Below are 27,849 nucleotides of genomic sequence, written 5' to 3' on the forward strand. Positions count from 1 at the left end.
TTTAAAGAACTTTCTAGTTTTTTAACTCTTTTAGTATCTTATAAGTATGTATTTCTATAATTTAGTATCTAAATATCTTGTAATAAAGAGTTTACATCTTCTTAATATTTATTACTAAGTAAATATATTTAAACTTTCTCTTTTCTTCTTAATATAATTCCTAAAATATATATATCCTTTGTATTCTTTATAGTAAGGGCATAACTAATTTAAGTATAGAAAGTATCTATAAAGTTCTTGCTAAGTATAGTAATCTAAAACTATAGTAAAAGGTTTCTTAACTTTAGTAAGTTCTGCTCTTCTTAAATTAAATTCCTTAATGTCCTTATCATTTTTAATTTCTTCCTATATTAAGCTTTAAGTAATAGTCTCTTATCTATATTTGAGTTTGCTTAGCGTGTTCACGTGCTGTAACACTTAACTAAACTATCAAGAAATGTTAGCAATCTAGTATAACATTTATATAAGATAATACCCTAATTTATACAGCCAAAAAAGTTACGAAATAGTTCGAAGATCAAGGTATACCAGTACTTGATTAGGCACTCTATTCCCTAGATTTGAACCTAATTGAACACGTTTAGGCTTGGATGAAGCAGTAGATTAATCAGCAGTATCCACATCTTAAGGATCTAGGGGATTCGCAAGCAGCGTACGATGAATTGGCTCGAGTAATCGTAGAAGCATAGAAGGCTATTCCGCAGGATAAAATTGACTCCCTAATCAAGTCAATAGATAACCGGGTGAATGCCGTACTGCGGGCAAAAGGATGGCACACCAGATACTAAATCAAGAGACCTAATTAGGAAATTAGTACGATTACAATCGCTAGACATTAACAGTCATTTTGAGCTATTTTTCATAAAATTCCGATCAGAGTTCAGTGTGTAATAGTAAAATGTATAGAGTAGAGAACAGTTAGGGGGGGTAGTAAAATTCGTGTGCACGGAGACTTTTGACCTAGTACTGTAACGGTAATTTGGAGCAGAAGTTTTACTGGGTAATCCTTGGCGCCACCTGCCTGGACCACCCTGCCAGACCCTTTTTTCAACTGTATTTGCAATGTCCTCTCCTTCCAAACTCTGGGGGAGTCCTGGCAATGTGGTTTCATCCAGCGGCCGCAGACAAACACAGAAGAAGGCGCCTTGCAAGACCATCATGGCGGGGTTTCGTTCTCCACGCCATCCTTCCACCGAAGTAAAGATCGATGCTTGGTGGTAACAGCTCATCTAGAGATTGATAGGCTTCTGCACCACCCCGTCTAGCTTAGGCCGCAGCGGTCTCTGGACGTGAAAAAGCTCTGGCACTTAAAGCTAATGAATACTCTCCCTAGCCATCTGGATTGTGAATGAATAACGTCTGCTAACTACTGATATAATTGAAACTGCAATGCCTTTCTCGTGTCCGTTGCATTAACGTGCTTATTTCTGCTGAGTTCCCACCTCCAGGACCGAGACGAAGGCCATAACATGGCAGTGTCAAACTTTGTGGCTGTCTGAGAGCTACGATGCTCGCCAAAACAGGCCAAGTTTGCAGTTATTAAGTACGTGTTCAACTTTCTCTGAACATGTATTGAGCATATGCCCCAATAACGGGTCAAAGATCGTCCACTGCCATTACATTCAAAGTCATAGCACGAATACTCACCAGTGAGCAAAACAGCACTCATCAAGATCTCTTTCCACTGATTCAAGACGCAGCGGGACAGCTATCTAAACAAGTATCATAGCTGATGCATCAAGATTAACACAATCGCTCGTAATGATATGCCTTCTACCTTCGCTCGGAACTTGCCCTGCTCGCCCTGCAGGTCAACTATTTTAGCTCACCGCGTTTAGCTCACCGCCGTGCAACCCAGCTGACCACAAGTTCTCAGGTAAATCTGGATTATAGCAGTCATGACACAGTCCCGGCATCAGCAAAAATCTCACATGAGCAAAGCAGAAATACTCCCACGATACATAGTCACCACTTCCGCCTATCCCGAACCTGCTCGACTCGTCTGGTAGATTATTCGTCGTACCCCATCTCCCTCAGACGTCTTCGATATTCCTCTATAACCTCTTTGCACCTCGTGCACGTGAAATGTCCAATGGGAACTTTCTCTACATCACGCGGGTTGTTGGGGTCTGGATCACCATTATTCAGGCAGTCTGATGGCCTGCCTTCCTGCTGGGCACGGCATGCTCTGATCATTTCGCCTCTGCGGCCTTTGTTGTTGCAACCAGGGTACCTAGAGCATCCTCGACATTTGTCGTATTCTCTGATGAGTATACACATTGGGAACGCTCTCGGTAGATGAACAACTGGATCTTCTCTGGCTTTGGGCCCAAGGTCTGCCCAGCACGTTGCGGAATTGCTATGAATGCTCCCTTACTGGATATCAGTATAAATTTTGGTCAAGAGACGTTGGTATCTATTTTCCGTACCTTATCAAGCAGCTGGTCGCTTTCAGGTGCCGTTGCCCTGGTGTTCAGCTTCTGTGGTATGTTGTGGAAGTCGCTTGGCTCAGGTGCTGTGGGTCTTTTGACAACCACCGGGAGCATGAACGCTTCTAATATACAATGCGCCGTTCATTGTGAATCATCGTTCGTCGACTTCCCCTACCCTGACTCCCTGAACGCGTCGATTCAGCGAGGCGGCGCCATTCCCAGAGAAGTAAACCCATCGCAATAGGCAAACGTTCTGTGACTTGAGCCATTGTGCTTCACCGAACCCACGTCAGATTACGAATCGATGGTGACGCTGAAGCGCAAGTCATTACGATCAACTAGAGCATGGCAGATGGTCGCCCCCAATAGAGGAGTTGCCCCAGATCACTGAAGGTCAATGACTTTCTGGTGGAAAAATCATACACGTACGTAGTATGTATTTTCAATATGATTGCTCTTCGCTCCGAGCAGATTCACTGATCATGAATCCCACCAGCGACAGCGTCGTCAGCGAACGCGCAGGGAACAAGACCAGGATTGCCAGGCCAATGGGGAGAGAGAAGGGGTTTTGGAGTTTTGAAAAACCCTCCCAACGCATCTACAGAGGAAGAACGAAGCAGACGCCAGCCGAACTACTATCATCCATCCTCCGGCCCTGTTCAATACATGGAACACGGAACGAAGATGAGGTTTCTGTATGCCCCGAGCAATTTCCGAGTAAGGAAAAAGAAAAGCAATATAAGAAGTGTTTATCAATCTGCAGGAGGTCCGTAGAAAGCAAGTTGTTCTATCTAATCAAGGGGCAGCGTGCGTAGATATACGTAACAATTTTGCGGTACTGTACAGTGAAAATTAGAAGCGAAATCACAGTACAAATTGACCCATCAAAATGCATGGATCACGCAGTAGAAACGCAGTAAATCGCGCGCCAATAGGCGCTCTCAAATGTCCGACAAGACGCAATATGGGGAATTTGGCGAGTTGTAAAGCGAAAAGCGGGCTCAACGGCGATGAATAACTGACTGCGTGAACACGAGTTCGTATTTCCGGTTCGCTTCGGTCGGAGGGGTCAATCGATCATCTTACCCGCTGCTGCTTGGAAGCAGCAGTCAAGAGACGGCAATCGGACAGGAATCCCTTCTCCCCTCTGACTTCGAAATCCGCACGGTGATCAATCAATGAAGACGATGGAGAGCTTAGCAGCCTTTGTTGAAGAACAGTACAAGGTAGCATCCTGCCATTTACGCAGGCTAACTAATTCTTGTATCCATAACTATAGTAAGGAGCGAAGTGCCTAGCTCTAGACACCAGCACAAAATTAGAAATCCAACGGTCGCAACACTTTAAAAAAGTGAACAGCATTCTTACCCTAGCCGGGTCCATTATCGTCAAATTTCATAATAATAATAAAAAAGCCAAACCGTATTCCATGCGACAGCGACCATCGATAACGAGAACACTCACATTCCCATTTGACCTCACCCGTAGCCCCCTTCAGTCACGATTCCCAAGCAAGAACCGGGCCCACCACCTCTCCATCCTCTGCACGGAGTCCCTGACGTTCTCGCCACTCGTAAATACATGTCCTTCCCCTTCATAAACCACGACCTCACACTCCACTCGTCCCTTACTGACCTCGTCAATCCTGTTCTTCAACCCCGTCGCCTGACTAGGGGGCACGATCTTATCTTGCTTGCCCGCCAGGATCAGCAGGGGAGACGTGATGCGCTCTGCGTTGTGGATCGCACTCCTCTCGCGTATGATGCGCTCTTGGTCGTCGAGGGAGGCGTTGGGCGGGAAACACAGTGGTTGGAGATATCTCGATTCGAATTTGTGCGTCTCGGCAAACATGGCGCGCAGGTCGGAGATGCCGCTCTCTGCTGCCCCGGCGTGGAAGACCTGCGGGTAGGTGGCTAGTGCTTGCATGGTTGCGTAGCCGCCCGCACTCAACCCCGTGATGCCCACTCTGCTTTTATCGATCCAGCCCTTGTCGGCGAGATAGTCGACCGCGCTAGCCGCGTCCGCGATGTCTGCCACGCCCCACTGGCCGTTGAGGAGGGATGCGTATTCCTTGCCGTAGCCGGAGGAGCCGACATAGTTTATTTGTACTAGGGCGTAGCCGCGTGTGGTCCAGTATTGGTCGCGGAGAGAGAGGCCGATGCCCGTCTGCCCGGTTGGTCCGCCGTGGATGGCTACTATTAATGGTGGAAGAGCTGAAGGGGGTTTGGTGTAATTTGGGTTGGTTGGGGCAAGGAAGAGGGCGTGGGCGTGGCCGGACTGGGGTCCGCTGCGGGTGCGGGGGTAGGTGATGGGTTGAGGTGTTGAGAGGAAGGTTAAGGGGAAGGAAAGGGAGATGGATGGTTTGAGGGTTCTTGTGGTGAGGGGGTTGTCGAGTCTGATGTGATACAGGGCTTTTGGAGTTGAGGCAGTCGAGCCTATGACGGCGAAGGACTTTGGTGATGTGCGTTTCACGGCGGTGGAATTGACCTCGTTGATTGGAATGGCGGGGTCGGTGAAGTCTCCTGTTGTGACGTCGATTATGATGGCTTTCTGAGATCCGTCAAGGTTATAGAACGCGACGAGCTTCTCTGATGATAAGGAGGCATATGTTGAGCTAGAGTTGATTAGAGGATGCCTTGTATTATGCGGTGGGGAGGTCACCTTCCAAGGGACCATTCGGGTGCCCCAAATTCTGCTTCTTCAAGACCTTTGACGTGAACATATCGTACTTCATTGTCCACTAATTGATACAGTTGCCAGAAGCCGGTACGGTCTCCAACAAAGAAGAGAGAACCATCCTCTCCCCACTGCGGCTGAGTGATGCTCTCCTTTATATCCCGGCCAGCGACCACCTTCGAGTTGACTACCTTCCCCTGCTGCCAGTCGGCAACCCACAACTCATTGTAGTGCCATGGCATGTTCGGATGATGCCATTGCGTCCACGAGACACGCCTGCCATCTGGACTAAAGCGAGGATATGCATAGAAATCCGCGTCCCTTACAATGGTATGTACAGTTCTCGTGCTGGAGTCGATGGCAACAAGGGTGTTTTCGATGTCTTCGATTCTGCTTGAGTGGTGATCTTCTTTGATTGCTAGCACCCATCTGGAGTCTGTCGGGTGGGCATCGAAGTCTGCATAGTAGTTCTTGAAATCTTCTTCGATAATGGGCTCCGCTTTGAGTGTCGCTGGATCCAGGTCGAAGACGAGGTTGCTTTCAAAGTCGGAGAAGATGATATGACCAGTGTTGCTCCTGACAGTGAATGAAGCTCCTCCATACTCGTGCACGTGCGTCAGAGCATTGTATTCCTTAGGCAGGATGTCACGATGTGACCAACCATCATCACCAATTTCAACGATACAGCCACGGCCACTTTCAGCAGGCCTCACCTCAAGGAGGTGGATTCTACCATTCGGTTGCTGCCGGAAATTAGCAAGGCTAGCACAACCGAGAGATTGGATTGTTGACTACTCACACTGACGACTACCTCTTTTAGAGATACCGCACCGGCAGCGAAAATGTCGGCAGACAGTGGGCTTCTCCATGTGCCATAGGGCGCTTCCTGAGGCTTTGACATGATCGCTCTGGTCAGAGCCAAGTGAAGAAGACGAAATGTCCATCATGAAGTTCGCTACTGGGGTCCTGCTCCGGAAGAATCCTAGGAGAAGAATACAAGACCAAGTATGAAACAGGAAGGTGGATAGATGCGGAGGGGGAAGCATGAACCTTAGCGGCGATCTTGCTGGTGTCGCTCGAATAACCATCAGAAATTTCCAAAGACAAGGTATTGCCAAGGAAGGACGTAAGCGTCTTATGCAGTGTAGGCATTGGCTTGCATTAGAAGGTTGAAATCTGCATCCATTGGTGAACGTGTATCGTATTCCATGGGCCACTGCCATTGCGTGGCACAAGAATATCGAAGAGTCCAAGCGATCATGTAGGGTTGTCTCCCACTTTGCATGCTGTTATTCCTTCTGGCCTGATCTCATATTCAATAGGATCTGCTGTGGCGGGTGTCCATGGAGCAAAGACAAGACGCAGAAATCTCCGCTTCTTTCTGTCCTTCCAGATATTTCCTCCTTGATAGCTGACCATAGCGCCCTTATCATTACATGGTATAGCTTTCCCAGCTTCCAATTTTAGCGCAACTCTGCAGGCGATCTGATTCGTCCATCCAAGACCTAAAGCGGGAGTCTTAAGTCCTTCAGACGAGCTTCCACATGTCTCGTCTCCCCAACCAGTGAAGAAACGTTGCTGGAAATCAAGATGTAATGACGTTTCACGGGCACTGTCCTCTGCGTGTCCGGCCAATGAAGGTGGCACCCCTTGTGTGCTTGGAGGTGCTGGTGAAGACGAAATAATCGGGCTGGAGGAAGAATGACGATCCTGCCGGACTGTGGCATGCAGCTCATCGAACCGGTCACTAACCTGGTTGGCAACCACAACCGCGATATTCTCCTCTTTTGCCAAGTCGCGTAGGGACTTTCCCAGCTTAGCTAGCTGTGCAGCCCTGTTGGCGAGATCTCTGGGCACGGATGAACCATGCTCTGCTCTGTAGTTGGCAGCTACCGAATCTAAGACGACAAGACCCACATCGTACTTGCGAATAGCATGAGGAAGCTGAAAGGCTAGAATATGATCTTGACTTTCCAGATCCTGTACCGGTATTGCGAGGACTTGGGAGAGGGAAGGCTTCTCGGTCGCAGGTAATTGTGCCAGACGAGGATGAGATTCGAGTAATTGTGCTAGTCGAGTCGTGCAAAGCGGTGCCTCAGTGGAGATATAAATCGAGTTTCGTGAAAGGCCTGAAGGAGCTGGTAACTGGACAGATAAGAGGAGGGTGAGCAGGAATTGTGTCTTGCCAGCAGCACTGCATTTGGTCGTCAGTCATTGGCCGGTCCAATTAACAGTACTTCTGTGGACCTCTCGCCTGTAATCTCGGTGATATATCCTGTCGGTATGCCACCACCCATGGCTTCATCGAGTGCGGTATCCAAAAAGCTAACTGTATTCCAGCTCTTTAAGACATCTTTGGCAGGTCGGTTGCACTTCTCCAAGCCAGAATTTCTGCTGGACGTAAAGAGCTCATCGCTAGTATTGTGTGCCGTTACACCTATATTCAAATCATACTGTATTGCCTGGGCAATGTCCTGTGCTAGCCTGCGGAGGTCAAGTATTGGGAGCGTAGCACGCTTTGCAATTTCCAATGCATCAAGCGATAGAAGATCCGTGACTGTGATTCCATGTCGCTCGAGCGATGGTATGAGATGTGTATATGGTCTTGTAGAAAACTGAGGCAGGATGGTGGGCAGGTCGGTCATTTGCTTGCAGCATTCATCGAAATACAGCAAAGTCGGAAAGTGAGCAAAATGCTGTACTGGTACACCACCCCCATTTCTTAGCTAAATAACAGACCCCGCAAATGCGTAACAGACCCCGCAACTGCGCCCTATGCAGGGCGTTGAAATGGTTTAGGTCTTCAACGTCGGTCATCACCAAGCTAACCCGAGCTCAGTGTGATGAAGAGAATAGGTGCCTTGGGCCTGCATTCCCAATCCGATTCAAGGTGCTCTGGTCTCTATTAGACTTCCTCCAAGCCAGGAACGACTACGAGTCAGATGATCGAGCCAGCTGGCTAGCGGTGGAGTTTGCCAACGCAAACAATGTCCACTACTAGCATTTACGGAGTACTAGTAGTTCCTTATCATCACCCTTCCGAGCAATGTACCGAGGTAATATAAGTATATTGGTAAGTGAACACAGTGCTCGACAAGGGTTGCTCCTTATCGGTTTCTTGCTTCATCTCACCCCCGTCTTGGGAGGCATAATATCTTTGTTGTTGAATTGAGATTTCTAATCTGGTTGCAGTACTGTTCCCTTTAATTTAATCTGTTCCTACTGTTCTTTCGTTGTTTCATTATGGCAATCCGTGGCCTGACCGAGAAGTTGATTGGATTAAGTACCGCAAGCAGATCGTCGAGACCGCATCCTCTGGCACGGTTGACAAGCCCAGAAATCGATATTGCCCGTCAAGTTGTTACCAAAGCCCGCTCTGGCCAACTCCTGCTTTTCCGAGACATTTTTGCTGAAGAGCCAGCGAAAGCGGATCTTGTCCCTTTCCTGGAGGCTGAGCATTCTGGCCAGCTCACAGAGGAGACATCGAGGCCCCCACGTCTAGCGAGGGTACAATATGATAAAATAGGCGACGATGGATCTCACGCATATACAGAGTCCGTTGTCGACGTTACCGCTCGCCAGGAAGTCCTGCATCGTGTCGTTGAGAAGGATGTCCAGCCATCTTTGACCCCGTTGGTAACTTAGTCCGCCTAACGATTAAAAGTCTAACCCACTATAACAGTGCTGAGTTCAAGAGATTCCAAGATGCATGCATTGCATCTCCAATGTGGAAGGAGGCCATTGAACAGTTCGAATTGCCTGACGGTTTTGGTGAGTTAGCTCACCTGGAGTAGAAGATTCTGGCTGACTCGTTCAGCTGTGTGTATCGATTCATGGCCATATGGCGGACCTGACCCCGAAGAAACTATTCCTAGGTATACCCAAGGTCTATGTTTTGCGAGAGATACACGAAAAGGAGAGCATTCGAATCACTATGGTTATCCGCTTCCCATCATTCCCGTCATGGACACGCATTCCTCCAAGCTCGTAAGAATTGACAAGCTAGCCACTGGAGGAACAGAGGACGCGCTTGAGTACAATACCCATCCGAAGAACGTTCTTGATCATTGCACCTCTGCAGAATACGTGCCCGAGCTCCTCTCAATCGATTTGCGCAAGGACCTTAAACCGTTGAACGTCGTGCAGCCGGAAGGACCTTCGTTCAAAGTCACGGATGAAAGCTTGATCGAATGGCAAAAATGGCGATTCAGACTCGGCTTCAACCCTAGAGAGGGCGCCACTTTGCACGACATTCACTATGATGGGAGGAGTATCATGTACAGGCTCAGTTTGTCAGAGATGACAGTGCCGTATGGGGATCCACGACCTCCATTCCATCGAAAACATGCCTTCGACTTTGGGGACGGAGGAGCAGGCAGAGCAGCAAACAATTTATCTCTGGGATGTGATTGCCTTGGTGTTATCAAATACTTCGATGCAGTGGTTGCAGATACAGAGGGTAAGCCTTCGGTCTCCAAAAATGTCGTCTGTCTCCACGAGCAGGACGCCGGCATCGGTTGGAAGCATACAAACTTCCGCAACAACCGTGCTGCAGTCACCCGCTCACGTGAACTGGTCGTCCAATTTGTCGTCACGCTCGCCAACTACGAATACGTGTTCGCATACAGATTCGATCAGGCCGCAGGCCTCACCGTGGAAACTCGAGCCACCGGCATCGTCTCAGTAGTGCATATTGACAAAGACAAAACTTCGCCGTGGGGCAATGTTGTCTCGCCGGGTACTCTCGCTCAAAACCACCAACACCTTTTCGCTCTTCGACTGGACCCAGCAATCAACGGGCACCGCAACACGGTCTTCAAAGAAGAAACCCTCCCCCTTCCCATGTCTCCATCCGCCAACCCGCACGGCAACGGCTACCGCGTCGTCAGCGAACCCATCACCAAATCCTCATTCCTAGACGCCTCCCCATTCACCAATCTCACCATCAAACTCTCCAACCCTCACATCCTCAACGCTATCTCTCGCAAACCAATCTCCTACAAATTTATCCCCAGCCCCTCCCAACTCCTCCTCGCCGACCCGAAATCCACCCAAGCCGCCCGTGCTCGCTTCGCAACCCACCACGTCTGGATCACCAAGTACCGCGACGGCGAGCTCTTTGCCGCCGGTGAATTCACAAATCAATCCTACTCTGAGCGTGGCGGCGTGGCTGATGCCGTTGCCCGTAACGACGATGTAGGAGATGCCGATGTGGTGGTTTGGAATGTCTTTGGCTTGACGCATAACCCGAGAGTGGAGGATTGGCCCGTCATGCCGATAGAGAAACATGAGCTGCATATTCGCCCTGCGGATTTCTTTGAGTGGAACCCGGCGTTGGATGTGCCGGGTCAGAGGAATGAGGCGAGTGTCTCGGTTGATGGAGATGGTGGGAAGGAGGACGCAGACTGTTGTAAGGGGGAAGGAGGAAGCGTGCAGGAGAGTGCTGAGACGCATTGGCAGGGGACGAGGGATGTGGTGCCGAATGGGGTTGTGAATGGAGATCGAAACGGGGATGGGGATGGGAATGGAGTGAATGGGCATTGAAGATTTTCTAAATGAGATGCGGACTGAGGAAAAAACAATGATAGTGAAAGGGCGGTATTTGCTTCGTCGTAATGAGAAGGCTGAAATTACAAAAATGGGGGTGGTTATTGCTCATGAGTCTGTTCTCCACGTGCAGCAGCGAGCAAGAAATCGAAACTAGTAATCATTGGGGACAAGAGAATGAAAAACATTGTCTCCTAGACGAACTAAAATCTTGTTACTTCCAACCCTTTTTTGTCCCAGCTCATTTCCATCGCCACATCATACATTTCCATCATCGGTCCCATCCAATCCCAAACTCCCAGGTCAGATAAATATGGCCATGGAGTGAAGTGGAGTCGAGTGGGGGCGCGATGTTTTCGAACTAAAAGAAAAAAAAACAATTAAAAATGAGCGTACACATATTATGCCTCAGACGCGGGGGGGGGGCAATGGAAGTATGTATGTATGTATGTATGTATGTGAAAAAAGTTTTGCTGAAGATGTATACTTGCATGTCCCCAAAGCACGCAGAACAAGAAAGAGGGAGATCAAAGAAAGATAAAAGGAAGGGAGGAAAGGGCACGTTTGGGAGCCACTCGTCCCACATCATCATCACCTTCATGTCCTCGTAAAGGAAAAAAAAAAGTCGCAATCTCCTACCACACCTGCTCTTCCACCCCAGCGACGATGATTTTCTTTCCTGTCTTTTCCGTCCAGGCCTGGATCGTTATCGCTGGCGGGGATCCGTAGCGCGAGCACCGAGACAGAAAGGATAGGTTCGAGATATCGGTCTTGTTGGTCCATAGCTCCTCTCCCTCCCTACACAACCCACTCTCTTTCGGCAGCGGATGATGGGGGTTGAATGGAGGAGGGGTTCTGTTTATTTCTTCTCCTTCTCGTCTTCGTCCAGCATCTCACCAAAACTGCTTTTTTTGCCTGCCGTCCTCTTCCGCTCTACTCCAGCGGGAGAGGTACTTTCTTCCTGCGGGCTGACCAACTCTTCCCTGTACGCTTCCATCCTCCCATCCAACGCGCCCATCCTCCCGTGACTCTGGCTCGGGTCCTGGTTTTGCACAGGATGGCTAGCCAGTCCACCCAACAGCTGACTGCGCCTCGAATCCTCGTCCGGCGTCAACGCGCCATCTGGAGAATTGAGCTGGTAGAGATCGGAGCTCAAACTGGAGATGTTGCGTTGGTGTGTGGGTCGACGTTGTAAGCCAGATTCATTTGCTGCTCCTTCCCCTCCAATCCCTCCATCGTTGAGAATGGCGTTGGCAGGGGGGATATCAGCGCTCACGTTCTTTGAATGGGCACGAAGATCAGGGCTTCGGGCCGGAGAGCTGGTGGGTGATGGGGAGGCAGTAAGTGAGCGACTGCCTACGTCTTCGGGCCGTTGGGGGTGGACGTAAGGACTCGGTGCGTCGCTACGGTTGCTGGAGTTGTTGCCAATGCGGCTGTCATTGCTGTGGGAGTGGAGGTAATTGGGGGAGTAGTGGGGGGACTGTGGGGATATGGGTGGGGAGCCGATGAAACCAAGACCGTGGATCTGGGGTTGGGAATAGTTTGATGCGCTGCCGCTTGGTTGGGATTGGGATGGTTGGTCAGAAGAAGTTCCCGATTCATGGGCAAAATCGATGGTGCGGGAGGTGTTGACGTCGGCTTCGACGTTGAAGGGGGTGGCCAATTCGGCAGGAGCCTTCTCTCTTTCATTGGCTTCCACTTCGTAGCGTTGCTGGCCCGCTACTTCTAAGCGGCCGACCGGGCTGGACACGCTGGTTTCGTTGTCCGCTTCGGTGGTGGTGTCGGATGTGTCGGTTTTGTGTTCGGAAGGTTGGTTAGGCATGCCGTTGACCCAATTGAGGATGCGGTTGTTAGAGCTGCTGCCGGCGTGAGAGCTGGTGAAGCTTTTACGGCGGAGTATTTTGCGGCGACGGTAGAGAAGAATCAGGACGACGATGATGGAGAGGACAATGAGACCAAGTACGACGCCCAGCACGGGTGCGACCCAACTTGCGAGGCCACCACTTTGGGAAATTGCTGTAGGCACAGGAGAGGTGCCAGGCGAACCACCTGCAGGGGAGTAGGGGTAGTATTGGTTGATTGTTCTAGTGTAGGGCGTTTGGAAGAGGGATTCGAGGGTGTTGTTTGAAAAGGATGCTGTTCTGGTGGCGCCGCCTTGACCGTTGCCGCCGATGACCGCTGTAACCACGTCCGGAACGGCATACTCGGCCCATTCCCTTGGATTGTATAGGTTCTGGAATTTCAAGGTGTTAAGATTGAAGATCTGAATAGGCCCATCCGTGAGACATTGCTGGGGGTTGGGGTTGACGCCGCCAATAATGAGCATCTGGTCGGGATAAATGCGCTCGCATCTGTGGCCCCGACGACCATGTGATCGAACCCCCGAATATGCCTTGACCCAGGAGAAGGATGGAATGGATAATATCCACACATCATCGAAAGGAACGCTGGTGTAGTTCAGACCGTCATAACCGCCATATATATAGATGTTGAAACTGGAGGCATCTCTGGCTGGTGCAACCACGGAGCAAAACGACGTCAGCTGTCCAGGGCCGTCGCCTGTAGTGTTCTGCATATACCAAGTCTGTGATACTATGTCATAGACTGGGAGTGAGGTCATGAAGCCCGGCGCCTGCTCTTCGGCATCAGAGCTCTGTGAGCTGTTCAAGGGGCTTGAGAGCAGGTATTCAACCGCGGTCATGCCACCTATTGCAACTAATGCGCCTCGGCCACCAACAGGAATCCAGACAAGTTCAGCACCGGCACGGGGTGGAATGTCGTCTGGGAGTGTGTTGTTTGACCATTGTTCGCCTCGCATGGTGGACATATCAACTTCAATCAGGGTGTCTGCGAGATACCAGTCTCTGGTCGACTCGGTGGTGGGCCCCCAGCCAGCTCCCCTGAGACCACTGAAGTAAAAACCCAAGTTCTCGCTTGGTGCCGATACTGAGGCACCGTTGCTCACATATCTGGTAACGTTGTCAGGCAATGTTCCTTGTATAAATCCTCTTGACCAGCTAATTCTCTCGGGACCATATTGATAGGCTTCGTAGCCCAATACTGCCTGAGCGTCTGGTGGAGTGTAAGCGTCGGTCAAACGAGTAAGGCCCCTGTTGACGTCAATATCGCACTGCCGGCAAGCAAACACTATTTTCACTTACCCATAGAGGTAGAACTCCCCCTCGTTGGCAAAGAGTGCTCCGTCTTCATAGTCGGGAGCAATGTTGTTACCGGCCGTGCCACCAGTCTTGGATAATGGTTGGAGGAGCGATGTAGTCTCGTTGAATGTCGAAGTGTCGAAGGAGTAGGAGAGATTGAGTGAAAACATGCGCCCGGTACCATCCACTGCAAGAGCAAATCGTGAGTAATGGTCCAATCGAGGTTCTCCACAGCACATACCATCAGGCACGGGAACGGGTAGACCATTACTGTCTGTGGCACTACCATGTATTAGTCCCAATGCCCACTCAACCGCAATGGATGCGCATACGTTTGCCACCATAAACCACCCCCATCGAGGTATATTGTGTCGCGTATAATGCCAGCTAAGATGATAGATCAGCTTGTGAGTTGGTAGCGGTGGGTGCCATGTAGCTACATCGAAGGCCGGCCCAGTTGCAAAATGTCACATTTGACTGAACGCCGGTTGCAGACTGCGCAAATGCAAGCGGTATGGAAAAGGCCAGGACAGCCGCTGTTCTTGACATTGTGCCTTGCATCGTGGGAGGCTCTGGCTTCGATGCAGCGGATTGAAGACTGGTAACAATGCGATGGCAGCGCCAAACGGCGAATTGATTCACTTCATAAAGCCACGCTAGAACACAGTCGACAAAGACAAGCAAGAATGTGCCTCAATCCTCTTGGTGTAGCGAAGAAGAACACTGCATGGAAAGAAGGGCACTTCCTGTTCCGGGCCCCAGGTGCGGCAGCACTTTGGAACCTTGTGCACCAGAGGCGATTTCAGACAGGTGAACGCTCTTGTTACATGCGGTTCGTTTGAACTTCCCGCAGGCAGCTAACTAAAGCTGTGACTCTCACTGGACGATTGGGCCGAGTGGGGGTGGTAGATCGTGCAAGGCTTTGCCCCGTGAGGGCATAGCGTCACTAAAGATACCGATAGTCACGTTCGTTAAGAAGGCTAAGCTTCGAGGAAGCCTGGCTGAGTGGTGAGGCCCCCGATCTAGCTAGATCAGTCCAGAGCTCACGAACTGATTGAGGCGGTGGAGGCGGAACCCGGGCATCTCGTGCCGAACAGAAGACGATAAGATAAGTTGGATCGATCCAGTTCTGAGCTGGTTGAAATCATTGATCAACAGTACAATGGAGGCCAGAGCGGTACTAGTGTTGGGCACGTGATGTCAAGACTCAGGAACATTGTACACGACAGACAGCGTTCCAGTTGATCGCTCCGTAAATCCTTGAGAGACAGATAGAAGCAGTGCATTGCTTTCCATTGGCCTGGCCCTGACACGCAGATCAATTGGGAATGCGAGCGTACAGTGGAGACCCAAGGTATTCCGGAATATTGCACACCCCTCTCGTCCCTCCATTCCAGGCTCGATATTGCTCATCATTGTCAGACACCGGATTTGAAATTGTTATACGGAGTATTGCTCGCACAGACGTTCCTTCGATTGTGTACCCAGGCTCGGCAAATTTTGCATCCCACTAAGCGACTTCAAGTTGGCGGAATTGTTCCTTGTCCTGGGCTACTAGTTAGTCCCTGTGGGGCTGGGGCTGACCCATGTTTCTTCCTTGATGTGACTCTCTGCGGCCGACACAATAATTTAGGTTTTTGCAGCAAAGGGCACGAGGTTCTTCCGCGCCGGAGGGAGTCGACCTCACGAGTCAGGTCGCAAAGGCCTCTGGAATAATATCATGCATTTTGTTATGGTAGTAATGAGCTACTCGGTACGGAGTACCAGGAGTAGATGTCTGTGTTAGTTGGTTTGCGGAGTCTTACTACGGTACCAGGCATAAGTATCGTTAGCGCGCCTCTAGTAAAAATGTCAATAACGTTTCTCATACAGATGGCCCCTGTCGCCCTTGTACGGCGATATGACCTCACTGTCGCCATTCTACGCGTTCTATCTTATTCTACGACGTTAATGAGGACTCCGATGAACGCCAGGCTATAACAGCTGCTTGAAATGCTGTATCAGAAGTCTGTCTTGTAGAGCTACTTGAGTCAATGCCAGCAAGGTGCCAGGCAGTTATGGATGCTAATGAAATGTACACTCGATTCTGAACATAAAAGGCTAGTCTTACTCGAGCCATTCTGTGGCGTTTTATCTTGGCATTTACAAACCGTTACTAGAGCGCGCTAACAATATTTATGCCTGGTACTGTAGTAAGGGCACATCCCCACTGCGGCCTAGGTGGGCCCACGTCGTACGACAGAAACGCGCCTCGCCGTATGCGGCTTTCGCACATCTCCGCTGCATGATGATAGATCGCGGAAGAAGCACAGGTTGCTTGATAAGATCAGGCCATTCCCAGTACTTTGACACGATTACATGGTTGACTTTGGAATGCACCTGAACCTGCAGCCTTTTATCGCTCTGTGCACATCGAGCTGGATAATTGTCCGATGCATTTGCTTTAGGATTGAAAGGTGGTAAGGATGGTTGGTTGTTGGCGGTTGGTGGCAAAGAAGCTGAGCCAGTCTAGCGGTTTGGCACCCATCGTTTCTTGATTGATTCATGATTGCACACTTCGGGCCAATCAAGGAAAAAATCGTTGTACAAAGAAACGGCCGGTGTATATTGGCATGAGCGAGGTGGGATGGTTATTGGTGAGCCTTGCCACATTTTGCCGAAGGATGACTTGTCCAAGGATTCCGGCCATTTCAAGCATTTCGTATCTCATTGAAGTTGTGTAGTGCAGTTTAACTTACTACGGATACCAAGTAGTCCAGGTTTTCAGGTGGTATGGGGAAGGTGACCCCGCGCGTGTAGTGGGCTGTAAGTAGCAGTGAACAGTACCACTTCAGGAAGAAGACCCCTGCACCGACCTGAATACAGTCTGCACACAGTCTGCACCAGTCTGCATACAGCGCTGGGTAGTCTGCATCACCTAGCCCCCCTGGCCACCGGTAAGTAACCATCTCTGACCATCACACATGGCATTGATTCAACACGGCTCTTCAGTAATACTCGTACTAGAACGCTGTATCACTGATACCGCGATAAGATCTTGGCGTGCTGCCAATACGTAGTACTAGTACTAGTTAGTGCTCCCAGCCTCTTCCCCATCGTGATGTTCCCCTCCTCCAGGCCCCGCCATCTCTCCAATCCCCGCTCAGGATAGACTCACCTTTCACGCGGAGAAATGTAAAAACTTATCAGCTTCGTAAACGTAGTAATCCTCTAAGGCTCCCCCAAGGCCACAAATCAGGCGCCTTTACGGAGTACCACGTAGTAAATCTGCTTGACCAACCCTGGTTGCGGCGTCCAATCCCAGTGTTCTTGTTTGTCGGAAATCCTGCTGGCTTCAATCAACACTGTCGCTCCTTTGGACACTACCACGTACTAGTAGTACGTACTCGACTCACCCTCAAGGCCAAGCCCATCCTTCGTGGAGATAATTCACCACTACTAGTACTACTGCAGGTCGTTGCGAGCTTATGCAAAATCTTCCGTCACCCTGGTCGAGATGGTGTCTAGAACTACTATCCCAATCACACCCGACACAGGTGGATGCTACCTTGCGTCTCCACTTCTCTATCGTCACCTAACCACAGCGGCATGGCCTGCCTTGCATTACCAACGATCATGGTAAAGTCAATAGTCCAATGCGGCAATGCTTCCGCAAGTCCTCCAATGGAAGTGCTGCGCTGCTGGAAGTCACATAGCTCCGATTCTTCCTATCCGAGCACGAGAGAGCCTCAGCTGCAGGCCTTGCTCGAACTTTAATCAAGCTTGCCTCGAAGGTTTACGCAATGAGCTGAAAGCTACTCGTTCCCTCCTCCTCGTCCTCTTCTGCTTCTCGTAGTCATTCTTTCACGAGGCTGCGTCGCGCTTCCTGTAGTGTCTCTCGTTATGACATTCGTTCAATACAGCTGCTTTCGTTAAGGTGAGGCTTCTGGCCTCTTTGATGTCCAATTTTTTGTTGTCCATCCTCTCTACTACCGTGGAGACAATATGAAGCTCCCTGCAGCAATTCTGGTCTCAGGCATCGTCCTGCTGGCTGGGGTCAATGCGCAGAATGGAACTTATGGTGCGCAGATGTATACACCGGCGTCGTCTCCAGCCAGGTGTTCGCCCGACGGGACAATCACCGTCACTCAGGTCAATCAGCTTTACGACACCCAGTATGAGACGCAATGGAAGACGACAACATACACGGAGAATAGGGCTGCAAGGACGATCACAACATATACTGAATTGTTGGGAGCAGAAGGACAACGAGGAGGATATGGACCACCCACGACAGTGACAAGGACCACCACTGTGTACCGGAATTGTATACCAGTAAGTTTACATCAGGGAGGAAAACTTGAATCCCTCTGCTGTCCCGATTACGCATCTGACAATTATGAAAGAGTCCTGCTGGCTATAGTCATCGAAATCGAAGACAAGCAGACAAGAATAATCCCCCAGCTCTTTACTGCAGTACAATCACTCAACCAGCCATAATCACAACCAGAATTATTACTTCGGAAAAACATCTCACCAAAACCGACAAGCAGATTTTGACGGATACAGAGACGACCGAGGTCACACGGACGAATACGGAGACTTTGCTGGTTACTATTGTGAGTCTCTGATTCCTGATCAAGATGCCACACTTACTAATCTCCTATTCAGACGGACGTATCGACCACAACAAGCGTCTCGACCACGACTTATACTTTTCCGGTGAGAATGATAGCTACGAATTGCGATGAAAGGACGCTCACAGGATTCTAGGTCACTATTACGATTACAAATACGGAAACGACTTCGCTTCCTCCAATCACCAGCACCTTCACCTACACCTCCATCCAGGAAATCACGGTCACCTCGACGTTTACCAGCATCTACACTTCTCCCACAACGGTCGTCTCGGTGACAGTTTCCCCAACCACCGTTACGCAGCCTACTACAACCACAGAGAGGACGACCGAAAGGACAACCGAACGGACAACCGAAAGGACAACCGAAAGGACAACAATTCCCAGTCTCACAACGCAGACAGATACCTCCTCCACCACAATCTATGTGACATCCATCAGCATCACAACCGCAACGCTGATCCAGACGTCTACATTTGTTTCAACGCAGACCACTACTTTCACCACTGTCTCCCCGACGACTCTGACGGCTACTGTAACGTCCACAAATACTGTGACCACCCCAACAACCATAACGACCACTGTGCCTACTACCATCACAAGTACGGTGACATCAACTTCTGTATCCGTTTCGACCACTACGAGTGTGAGTGTTCGGACTTTCTCGACCTCGGTCTTCGTGCCGACGACGATATTCAATACGACCACATTGTTCGTTCCTACCACAATTACCAATATAGTCACTTCTCCCGTGACAATTACGAATGTTGTGACTACCACGATTCCCACAACCACGAGTGTACTTGTGACTACCACTGTTTCAGTACCAATCGTCACGACCTCTTTCGTCACAAACACCATACCTATCACCACCGTTTCGACAATCCTCATACCAACTACGGTGATCAGTTTCGTGCCTACAACAATCATCTCGTCGATTACATCATTGGTTCCTACAACCATCACCCAAGTAATCACTTCCCTGATAACCACCGTCTCCACCAGTATCATTAACAACACGATATCGACAACATTTACAGTTACAACTCCGACATCCTTTACTGTCACTCTACCTGTCACTCAAAGTGTGCTAGTCACGGTTCCTACGACCATCCCTACCACGGTAACTGTGTTATCGACCATTACAACCCCCACTACTGTTTTAGTGCCTACTACCATCATCTCCACATCCACTTCGCTTGTGACAACAACTTCCATAAGCCTCATCACCAGTACGGCGACCAGTACTGTTACTATCACCACGCCGAGCACTGTCTTGGTGCCTACTACTGTGATCTCGACATTGACCTCCCTCGTCACCACGACTTCTATTAGCGTGGAAACCGATACGACTACGAGCACCTTGACTATCACAACGCCAACGACCGTCGTTGTACCCACTACTCTAACCTCGACATTGACTTCCCTTGTCACAACAACCTCTGTCAGCGTCATCAGCAATACAGTCACAAGTACTCTTACCATCACAAGTCCTACCACCGTCTTGGTACCAACCACAGTTTTCTCGACTCTGACTTCCCTTGTCACAACAACCTCTGTTAGTGTGAGCACTACCATTCTCACAAGCACTCTCACCGTCACCACTCCTACCACCATAACAGTCCCAACTACGGTGGTATCAACCGCAACTTCTCTGATCACTACCACATCTGTCAGCCTTGTGACTAGCATTATTACGAATACTTTGACAGTGACCACCCCGTCAACTGTTTTAGTAACCATCCCTACTACTGTTGCTGTTCCGACCACTGTCTTGATAACTACATTAGTTTCGGTGCCTACAACGATTTCCGTTCCTACAACTATTCCAACCACCGTTTCAGTTCCCACAACTGTCTTGGTGACGTCCGTTGTTACGTCGGTCGTGGTTTCGACGCTACCGGCTTCCACAATTACTGCCACCAGTATCTTCACAAGTGTTCTGCCGGCAAGCACCGTCTTCTCCACAGTGACGCTGCCTCCGAATACAGTGACTTTGCCACCAGCTACAATAACTATCTCGGGAAGCACTGTGACAGCGCCTGGGCTCACATCTGTCCTGCCTGGAACCACACTCACGCTACCAGGATCGACTACTACGGTGACTGGTTCTGTGGTTACTCTTCCGGGTTCAACAGTAACAGTTGGGCCAAGCACAATAACCTTACCCGGAGCCACGACGACATTGCCTGGCGTTACAATCACTTTGCCTGCATCGACAACAACACTGCCTGGTAGCACTATCACTTTGCCAGGTTCGACAATATCTCTGCCTGCAAATACAGTAACTCTTCCAGGATCAACAAGCATTATTCCTGGCAGCACTGTCATCTCAACATCTGTTCTTCCCGGCTCGACAACCACACTTACAGATGTCACAACTATCACAATACCTGGGTCAACCATCACTTCATCGTCTCTCGTCGTAATCACAGCACCACCAGTGTCGAACCCTGCAGTCACCATCCCGGGAACTACTCTTCCTGGAACAACCCAGTTGGGCTCGACCCTTACCATCCTCTCTACTGTCACCATTGCGAACATTACACTTTGTCCGACACGCACAGTGAACCCGACCTATACAGCACCTTCAGCATTGCCAACGGACTACACATGGGGTTGTCCACCAGGGTGGTTGTGCAGGCCGAGACGTGAGGACTGCAATTTCGAAGTTGGTCCTCCTGACCCTGGTTACTACTGTTCTCCTGACGAATGCCAACCTGTGGTGCCTCGACCTCGACCTCCTGTGCAATACTGGGGAACACCAGTGATCAGTAACGATACTCCTATTACAAACACCAGTCTGAGATATAACACGACCAATGAGTTTTTCAATTGCAACCCACTTGACTTTGGCTTGAATTATTCCATTTTTGCGGCATCAGAGGTCGTCACCAGTACCACAATCGCAGGTGCAGTGTATCCTACTGCGAGGGCCTTATTTGGGCGTCAAGCGTTGCTTCCTGTGCCGGGTGCCTGCTATGACGATTGCAATAATTGTGCAGTTGAGGTGCAAACGACAGGCAAAACCCCTGCCATCTGTGAAGAAGATTCTGCTTTCCAAATATCACTTGGTAACTGTCAGACTTGCATAAGCACGAAACAGAGTGCTTCGACGTCTGACTTCACAAGGATCGAACCGAACTTCAGGCAATTCCTCGACTTCTGTAACGTTATACGCGTTCTTGGAGCTGCTAATGAATCTCCTTCTGGTGGTGGCGGCACTGCACAAGCACAGACTACAGGCCCAACGGGTCCAGCTCCATCCTCTGCAACACAAGCTCCATCCTCTGCAACACAGGCTCCATCCTCTGCAACACAAGCCCCATCCTCTGCAGCTGCTTCATCGGCCAACCCCGGTACCTCATCTAACGCAGCCGGATCTGGTGCAAGCTTGGGTACTTCATTGGGGGTTGGGACGGCGAGCTCAGCCGGACCGCCGGGCAACACGGGTGTCACCCCAGCTAGTACCACGGTCGATTCGACTGGACAATCAGCGGCTGGAGGAAGCGCCTCGCCAACTGGTGACTCTGCAGGAGCAAGCTCTCCAGGTTCAGCTGGGACCGGGACACCCACCAGCGGATCCGGATTTGGCACCACAACTTCAACAAGCGTCCAGACATACGATCCGAACGCTACCAACGCAGCCTCATATGGTCTGAGACCTCGAAGCCTATCTGCTACCACTACATGGTCGTGGTTTGCAATCCTCTTTGGCATATTCTGGATATAATATAGTAATTTTGCATCTTCGCTGAATGCGTCATGCATGGGCCTTTTGCAAGGATAGTTCTGGTGTGGGACAAGAAAAGGAGACTGGGAAAACTTGGACTTGGGTTAATGATGGAAGGATTGCGGGGATCACGACACTCCTTTACGACTTAAACGGCTACATTCGAGATACCCCAGCGGAATTAGGATATTTGGTTGCTCATAAAGACATAATCTGATAGTCAATGTTAATCACAAGGGCAACATGGCACTCCATCTTCACCAATCACTGTAGTGGATGTGTATTTGATAAATCAGGATTCGTGACGAAATACCTAACTTTCCCTCCCCCTAGTCTCGTCCTGCTGTCATCTCCGCTGATTTGCCATGTTGGATCTCAGTATCCTGAGTAGGTTCATACAGTCCTTGCAAATTTCCCCTATTTCCCCTCTAAGTATCGCTTTAATCAACAGAGAGGTCTTGGGTACTCCGCATCCAGCAGCAACAGGGAAAGCAGCGGAGGTCGTCTCTTAACATCAGGAAGAATCTCGGCTTTCATTGAATTAGTACCTTTAGATGCTTGTTTGGCGTCATGTTTCTCATCTGAGACAATGGGTTTTTTCCTTTTGTAGGATCTTTCAATGTGCATGGGTTGTGCTCGAAGATAGGTAGATTCCATATCCATAAGTATGTTGAGGTGAGTCCCTACCATATTACTTAGTATTCAATAGGGAGAAGGAGTTCTCGGCGGAGGGTCTTCCATCTCCAGTCTCTTAGTATAGTACTGAGTCGAATCCTCCAGATGCTTATCTCTATTCTTCTCGGGGTGCTGCAACTTCGCTAACTATTTTCACGTCCACAACTTACTCAACCCTCGCGGCCTGGCCCCCATCTCCGCCTGCCCGACCTCTGCCGGCACTACAAAGCCTCTTTACGAGTCCACGATCATCTGCGAGTACTTTCAAGACGCTTTCGCAGACCACAAGCCTTTCATCTACCCCTTCTGGATCGATCACGTGTCCACTGGAATCATCCCGGCCTGGCACAATGCTTCCTCAGTGCATTTCTTCACCACATCCACTCGACCATGCGAAGAACCACTTCAAACACCAGTCCAAAGCTTGGTAGAAAGAAGCTGCAAGGTTGGAAGATTGGCCATGGTGGTTAGGGAATGACTTGAGCATGGCGGACATAGCCCCTGCACCCTGGGTGTTACGGCATTGGGTCCTCGGCTGTTACAGTGAAGACCCGCAGATTCCTCCAAAAGGTGAAGGAGGTGTATATGAACCGTTGCAGGGGAAGTGGAGCACCTGGATCAGTGCGGTGGAAGGTAAGCACAGTGTTAGGAAGCTGATGAGCGAAAGGAGACATTATCTGCCAATCTACGGAAAGTATGCGAAAGATAAGGCGCAAAGTGAAGTGGGAAAGCCTGCCAGGAAGGCAGGCCGCCTCCTTAAATTGAATGGAAGGTACATATCACGCTGCATAGCCTCTATAGGATCTGATACAACCCTCAAGGTTCAACACCGCTATACCCAACCTTCAGTGAGAGTCTACAGGCATGATTCGCATTCGACTTGGTGATGATCGTGGTTGACGGAGACGGATAGCCAAATGAGTATCTACTATGTAAGATGTCACTCGTCCCATGCTAACACCGTGTGTATGTCTAGGGCAAGATTGGGCAGGACTTTGGCCGGATTGAACCCCCAAATTCCAAGCCTCCGGGCTAATGGAAACACTATGATCAGCGTCCTGTGCATCTTCGTACTCGGATCCTCCTCCTTTGAATTATATATCCCGGGAGGCCTCCGTCTATCATCCTCGTCGATAATAACCTAAAACCATTAGCAGCAAGTACATCGCTTACCTTCAATCCGACAACCTTGGCTTAATTCTTCTACTGAACGGTACTAAGCCTACCAACAGTAATTCGACGGAACACCATATTATGGGTACAAAACAATTTACAGCCCTGGACCGATCGGGTATCTCAGCTAGAAATGGCCTCGAACTGTCTAATTCGACCTCTCTACTCCTTCCTTACACAGACCCAGGGACTTTAAGCAGTGACAGCGTAACAAAGTTTCCTCTCGTTGACCTAGAACAGACTTCACAACTAAAGCCGAGCTTGGAATGCCATACATGAGAGATAAAAATATCATGGGCTTCTTGGAATTTCTCACAACACTTACCTCGCCTTCGTTTGCTGAACGGAACACGTCCAGCATTTTAGAGTTCTTTGCGGAGACATCGAATGAATCTATTGGAAAAGGGACCAATGATACGGACGCAAGCGGCAATGCAACATTTACCAGCTATACGCCAGCTAATGGTTCATTCTGTGCCATTGCCCACTTTGAAAGCATGGTCTGGAGGTTAATGACGGCGATAACACTCTTCTGGCTATTAATTCTTGAGCCACAGGGATCTATCCACTTGGGAAGCTTGGAATGAAGCATATGAACGACAGGAATACCACGTTGGTACAGCCAATATCCGCATAGTGCGCTTGTAACGTCCATTGCTTATCTCGTATCGGTCCCTTACCATGCCGATTATGGCCTGCGCATAGTTGACGTAGCGGAAATCTGGATGAACGGAGTGTATTTTCTCGAAAAAGGACTCAAATCGTCTCGGTCAGAAAACTAGCTTGTTGATCAAATAGTTACGGCTGACGGCTAGCACTATTCAGCTATGTGCCACCTTTCTCGTAGTGTACACAGCATCATATACAGCGCAGAGAAAAACAGCGCCTTGCATCATCTCTCAGGCTTTCATTACGGACTGCTCCCTCGCTCAACATTGCCAGGAGACTACCTTCTACGCATCAACTGAAGATGCGATTGTCGCATAACTTGCATCACCTTACGTGAAGGCTTTCTTCATTCACTATCGCGGCTGATGCCGCCGACAGCAGAGATACTATACATACTCCTCGAATATTCATTCACTATCAAGCAAGCATCCTTCATGTTTTCTTAACTCATCCTTATACCTATTACCACGAGCATTTCCATCCGGTTTTAGTAGCTACAATCCTAACATCGAAACTCACCAACCATTCTACTTTGAGGAATCAGTCCTATACTTCTCAGATCATCTTCCTGCTATCACCTCGCCTCCTTCGCTTCCTGATTTTCAGCTGAGAATGACTTCCTTCTCACCGTTTCTCATCACAGCTTACACGTCTCTCCTCACCACAAGCCTTCAGAAAGCCCAAGATCTCTCCTCTTTTCTCTGTGCGCAGAAGCTGCATGGCCGCAGCCGTGTTGACGCCACCATCACAAAGATCGACAAGGTGACCGCTCAGCAGGCGAATGTTGGCACAGATGTCCCAGCCTCAAAGTATGAAGATCTGCAAAAGCAACGCTTGAGCCTTGGTCAGAGTGTGGCGGGTATGGCTATGATGGATGCAGCGTTCGATAACTACATCTTCGACGTCACATTACTGAGCAAGAAGATTGAAGACGCAAAGGGACAGCTGGAGGCCTTCGATACTCCCTCTGCAAAGAAGAGAAAGAGAACCAACGGCACGACTGTGAACTTGGGCGGTGTTGGAAAGCCTTCGAGGGCTAGCGACAAGGGTAGCAGCGAGAAGTGGTGTGCGCTCATGGAGACCGTGCAGCAAGTAGTTGCGGAAACGGGAAGTCTGGCAAGTGCCATTGAGGGGACGGTGAGAGTAGAAGATGATGATGACAACCTGGGGCGGACAAGCGGAGCAGAGGAGGAAGAGGTGGATGATGGGACGAGTACCAGCAGTGACGGTGAGACTGTTGAGTGAGTCTAGAGCGTAGATGGATGGATATTCGGATTATTGGATAGATCACTCACCACAGGAAGGCAGCGATAGATAGTAGAACTTTGTGGGGACAGATCCACCATGTTTCTAGCGCCCCAAAGGGTCAGCAAACGTGTGGACTCTGCAAATTCAGCTAAGCAACGAAGCGATGCAGCATGAGCTTTGAGACGAACGCCGCAGTACCACTGCTAGTATCACTGTGGCACACCCTTTTAGAGTGGAAGAATGTCACTCAAGATACCTTCTCAAATTGTACCAGTCTGTATCCTTGCCCTTTCCTTCCAGATGAGCCTCTTCCTTCCGCTTGATGGCATCTCTCTGACAGAGCCATCTCTCCTACATGGCTATTTTGGTGCCGGTATCTTTCTGTGTACGGGCATCTGTCTCCTTCTGAGTACGACTACTTAGTAACTTGTTATGCCGGCGACCCGCTTCGCTCCGCTAAGCTGGCTTCTCTCTGGTACAAGCTTCTATCTCATTGGGACGTCTCTCTGGTGCAGGCGTTGTTGGCCCAAGTTGCTCTCTCATACAAGTTCTCTCTAGTACAAACATCTCTCTGATACAAGCATTTCTGTTATTGGAGCCGCTCTCCTAGCATATAATCAATGCAACATACTAGAGCATCACTCTATTATGACTGTGATATCCACGTGAAAACGCGTCACTAAGTCACTGCAACGAGCATTTCATATCAAGAGTTCAGATTACGGTCCATAATAGTTCATTAAGGTCATTAGGTACTATATCATAGTCTTCATTTACCTTTTCTTTCATCTTCCAAACATTACTTCCTTCATAGTCATTGTCTTGACATCACATTTCTTAATGACTTGACAACTCAAGTAAAGCAACAACATAAATATTCTCTTCCGCTCAAATATTCGATTCCCTCATCTTCTTGTAAGTTAGACACAGTCCTTGTCTAAGTCTTACCTCACTTGATGCCTTTTCATATACCGACTCTAACAATCTCTTCGCACTCAGACCACCGACTAACATAGCCTTTGATCAGGCTTACCATCTCATCCGGAACCAGTCTCGAGAATCACTAGAGCGGGATAGCGTCTCCATGCCCGCAGTCGACCCACTCCCCTGCCGCAACCGACTCCAGGCTGAAGCGAAAAGCGTCAGAAGAGCTCACGGCGCCAGAAGATATCGCGGCGGAGCAGCACGAGTACGAAGCAAAGCTGAGGGACGCATGGCTGAACAACCCCACCTGGAAACTCACCAAGTCAATCCACGACTTCACATGGGGAGAGGAACCAGCTGAGAAAGCGTACGAGGAAGTGGCCGCTTTTCTCAATCGTATTTTCCGTGACCTAAGCCAGCTACAAGTGACAGTCGACATGCTGAAGGCAGCGAAAAGAAAAAGCTTGCTGTATATAGGGCTTTTTCCGTTCTGGGATATGGCGGCTCTATCTGGGTGGCGATCCCAGCTTCTCATTGAGCCTTTTCTACTCTGGAAGATCTTAAGCGAAAAGCAGCCGCCGACAGACGCTTATTACATACTAATTCTAGAAGAAGTACGAGCATCGGCGAAGAAGGTCTTGGCCACAAAATCCGGCGTGCGTACAACGAACCGTGTGGAAACGAACGCCCAGGTGGGCGCGACAGATGACAGCGGCGTAACCGGCTCGACGAATACGCTAGGCTCCGGGTCCGCAAATATGAAGGCCAAGGACGCGCGTGCCATGCGAGACGATGTATTGCTCGCTGCAGAGGACCTCATTCAAAAGAGTACCGGCTTGCCGCCAGAGCTCGCCACAGTATTCCGAAATCTGGGGGAGGCCTTCCGAAAATACACCGAGAGCCTCGAATGATGCTGATTGTATGGATAATGGGATCTAGAGGTTTTGAATGGGCTGTGTTAAAGAGCCTTTGACTGCCAGTCAAGGATGCATCTTTCC

At 49.6% G+C, this 27,849-nt stretch overlaps 6 protein-coding genes across 6 annotated transcripts; 3 read left to right on the top strand and 3 right to left on the bottom strand.

Annotated features, from left to right (window-relative positions):
- Positions 1-3,926: 3,926 nt before the first annotated feature.
- EPUS_06847 (uncharacterized protein) lies at positions 3,927-6,009 on the bottom strand (the record flags this gene model as incomplete). The annotated part of the gene is made up of 3 exons (XM_007787453.1): positions 3,927-5,046; positions 5,094-5,851; positions 5,908-6,009. 3 exons carry the CDS (start codon positions 6,007-6,009, stop codon positions 3,927-3,929), a joined length of 1,980 nt encoding a protein of 659 aa, XP_007785643.1.
- A 356-nt stretch (positions 6,010-6,365) lies between these two features.
- On the bottom strand, positions 6,366-7,753 carry EPUS_06848 (uncharacterized protein; the record flags this gene model as incomplete). Its single annotated transcript, XM_007787454.1, has 2 exons — positions 6,366-7,302; positions 7,356-7,753. 2 exons carry the CDS (start codon positions 7,751-7,753, stop codon positions 6,366-6,368), a joined length of 1,335 nt encoding a protein of 444 aa, XP_007785644.1.
- Positions 7,754-8,351: 598 nt separating this feature from the next.
- EPUS_06849 (Copper amine oxidase 1) lies at positions 8,352-10,652 on the top strand (the record flags this gene model as incomplete). Its single annotated transcript, XM_007787455.1, has 3 exons — positions 8,352-8,740; positions 8,791-8,879; positions 8,926-10,652. The coding sequence occupies 3 exons, from the start codon at positions 8,352-8,354 to the stop codon at positions 10,650-10,652; spliced, it is 2,205 nt and encodes a 734-aa protein (XP_007785645.1).
- Positions 10,653-11,514: 862 nt separating this feature from the next.
- On the bottom strand, positions 11,515-14,362 carry EPUS_06850 (uncharacterized protein; the record flags this gene model as incomplete). The annotated part of the gene is made up of 5 exons (XM_007787456.1): positions 11,515-13,765; positions 13,817-14,000; positions 14,055-14,095; positions 14,146-14,200; positions 14,254-14,362. The coding sequence occupies 5 exons, from the start codon at positions 14,360-14,362 to the stop codon at positions 11,515-11,517; spliced, it is 2,640 nt and encodes an 879-aa protein (XP_007785646.1).
- A 3,435-nt stretch (positions 14,363-17,797) lies between these two features.
- On the top strand, positions 17,798-22,162 carry EPUS_06851 (uncharacterized protein; the record flags this gene model as incomplete). Its single annotated transcript, XM_007787457.1, has 4 exons — positions 17,798-18,127; positions 18,199-18,411; positions 18,464-18,514; positions 18,566-22,162. 4 exons carry the CDS (start codon positions 17,798-17,800, stop codon positions 22,160-22,162), a joined length of 4,191 nt encoding a protein of 1,396 aa, XP_007785647.1.
- A 3,129-nt stretch (positions 22,163-25,291) lies between these two features.
- EPUS_06852 (uncharacterized protein) lies at positions 25,292-27,762 on the top strand (the record flags this gene model as incomplete). The annotated part of the gene is made up of 2 exons (XM_007787458.1): positions 25,292-25,920; positions 27,054-27,762. 2 exons carry the CDS (start codon positions 25,292-25,294, stop codon positions 27,760-27,762), a joined length of 1,338 nt encoding a protein of 445 aa, XP_007785648.1.
- Between the last annotated feature and the right edge of the window lie 87 nt (positions 27,763-27,849).

Source organism: Endocarpon pusillum (assembly GCF_000464535.1).
Source record: "Endocarpon pusillum Z07020 unplaced genomic scaffold C681263, whole genome shotgun sequence".
NCBI classification, from domain to species: Eukaryota; Fungi; Ascomycota; class Eurotiomycetes; order Verrucariales; family Verrucariaceae; genus Endocarpon; species Endocarpon pusillum.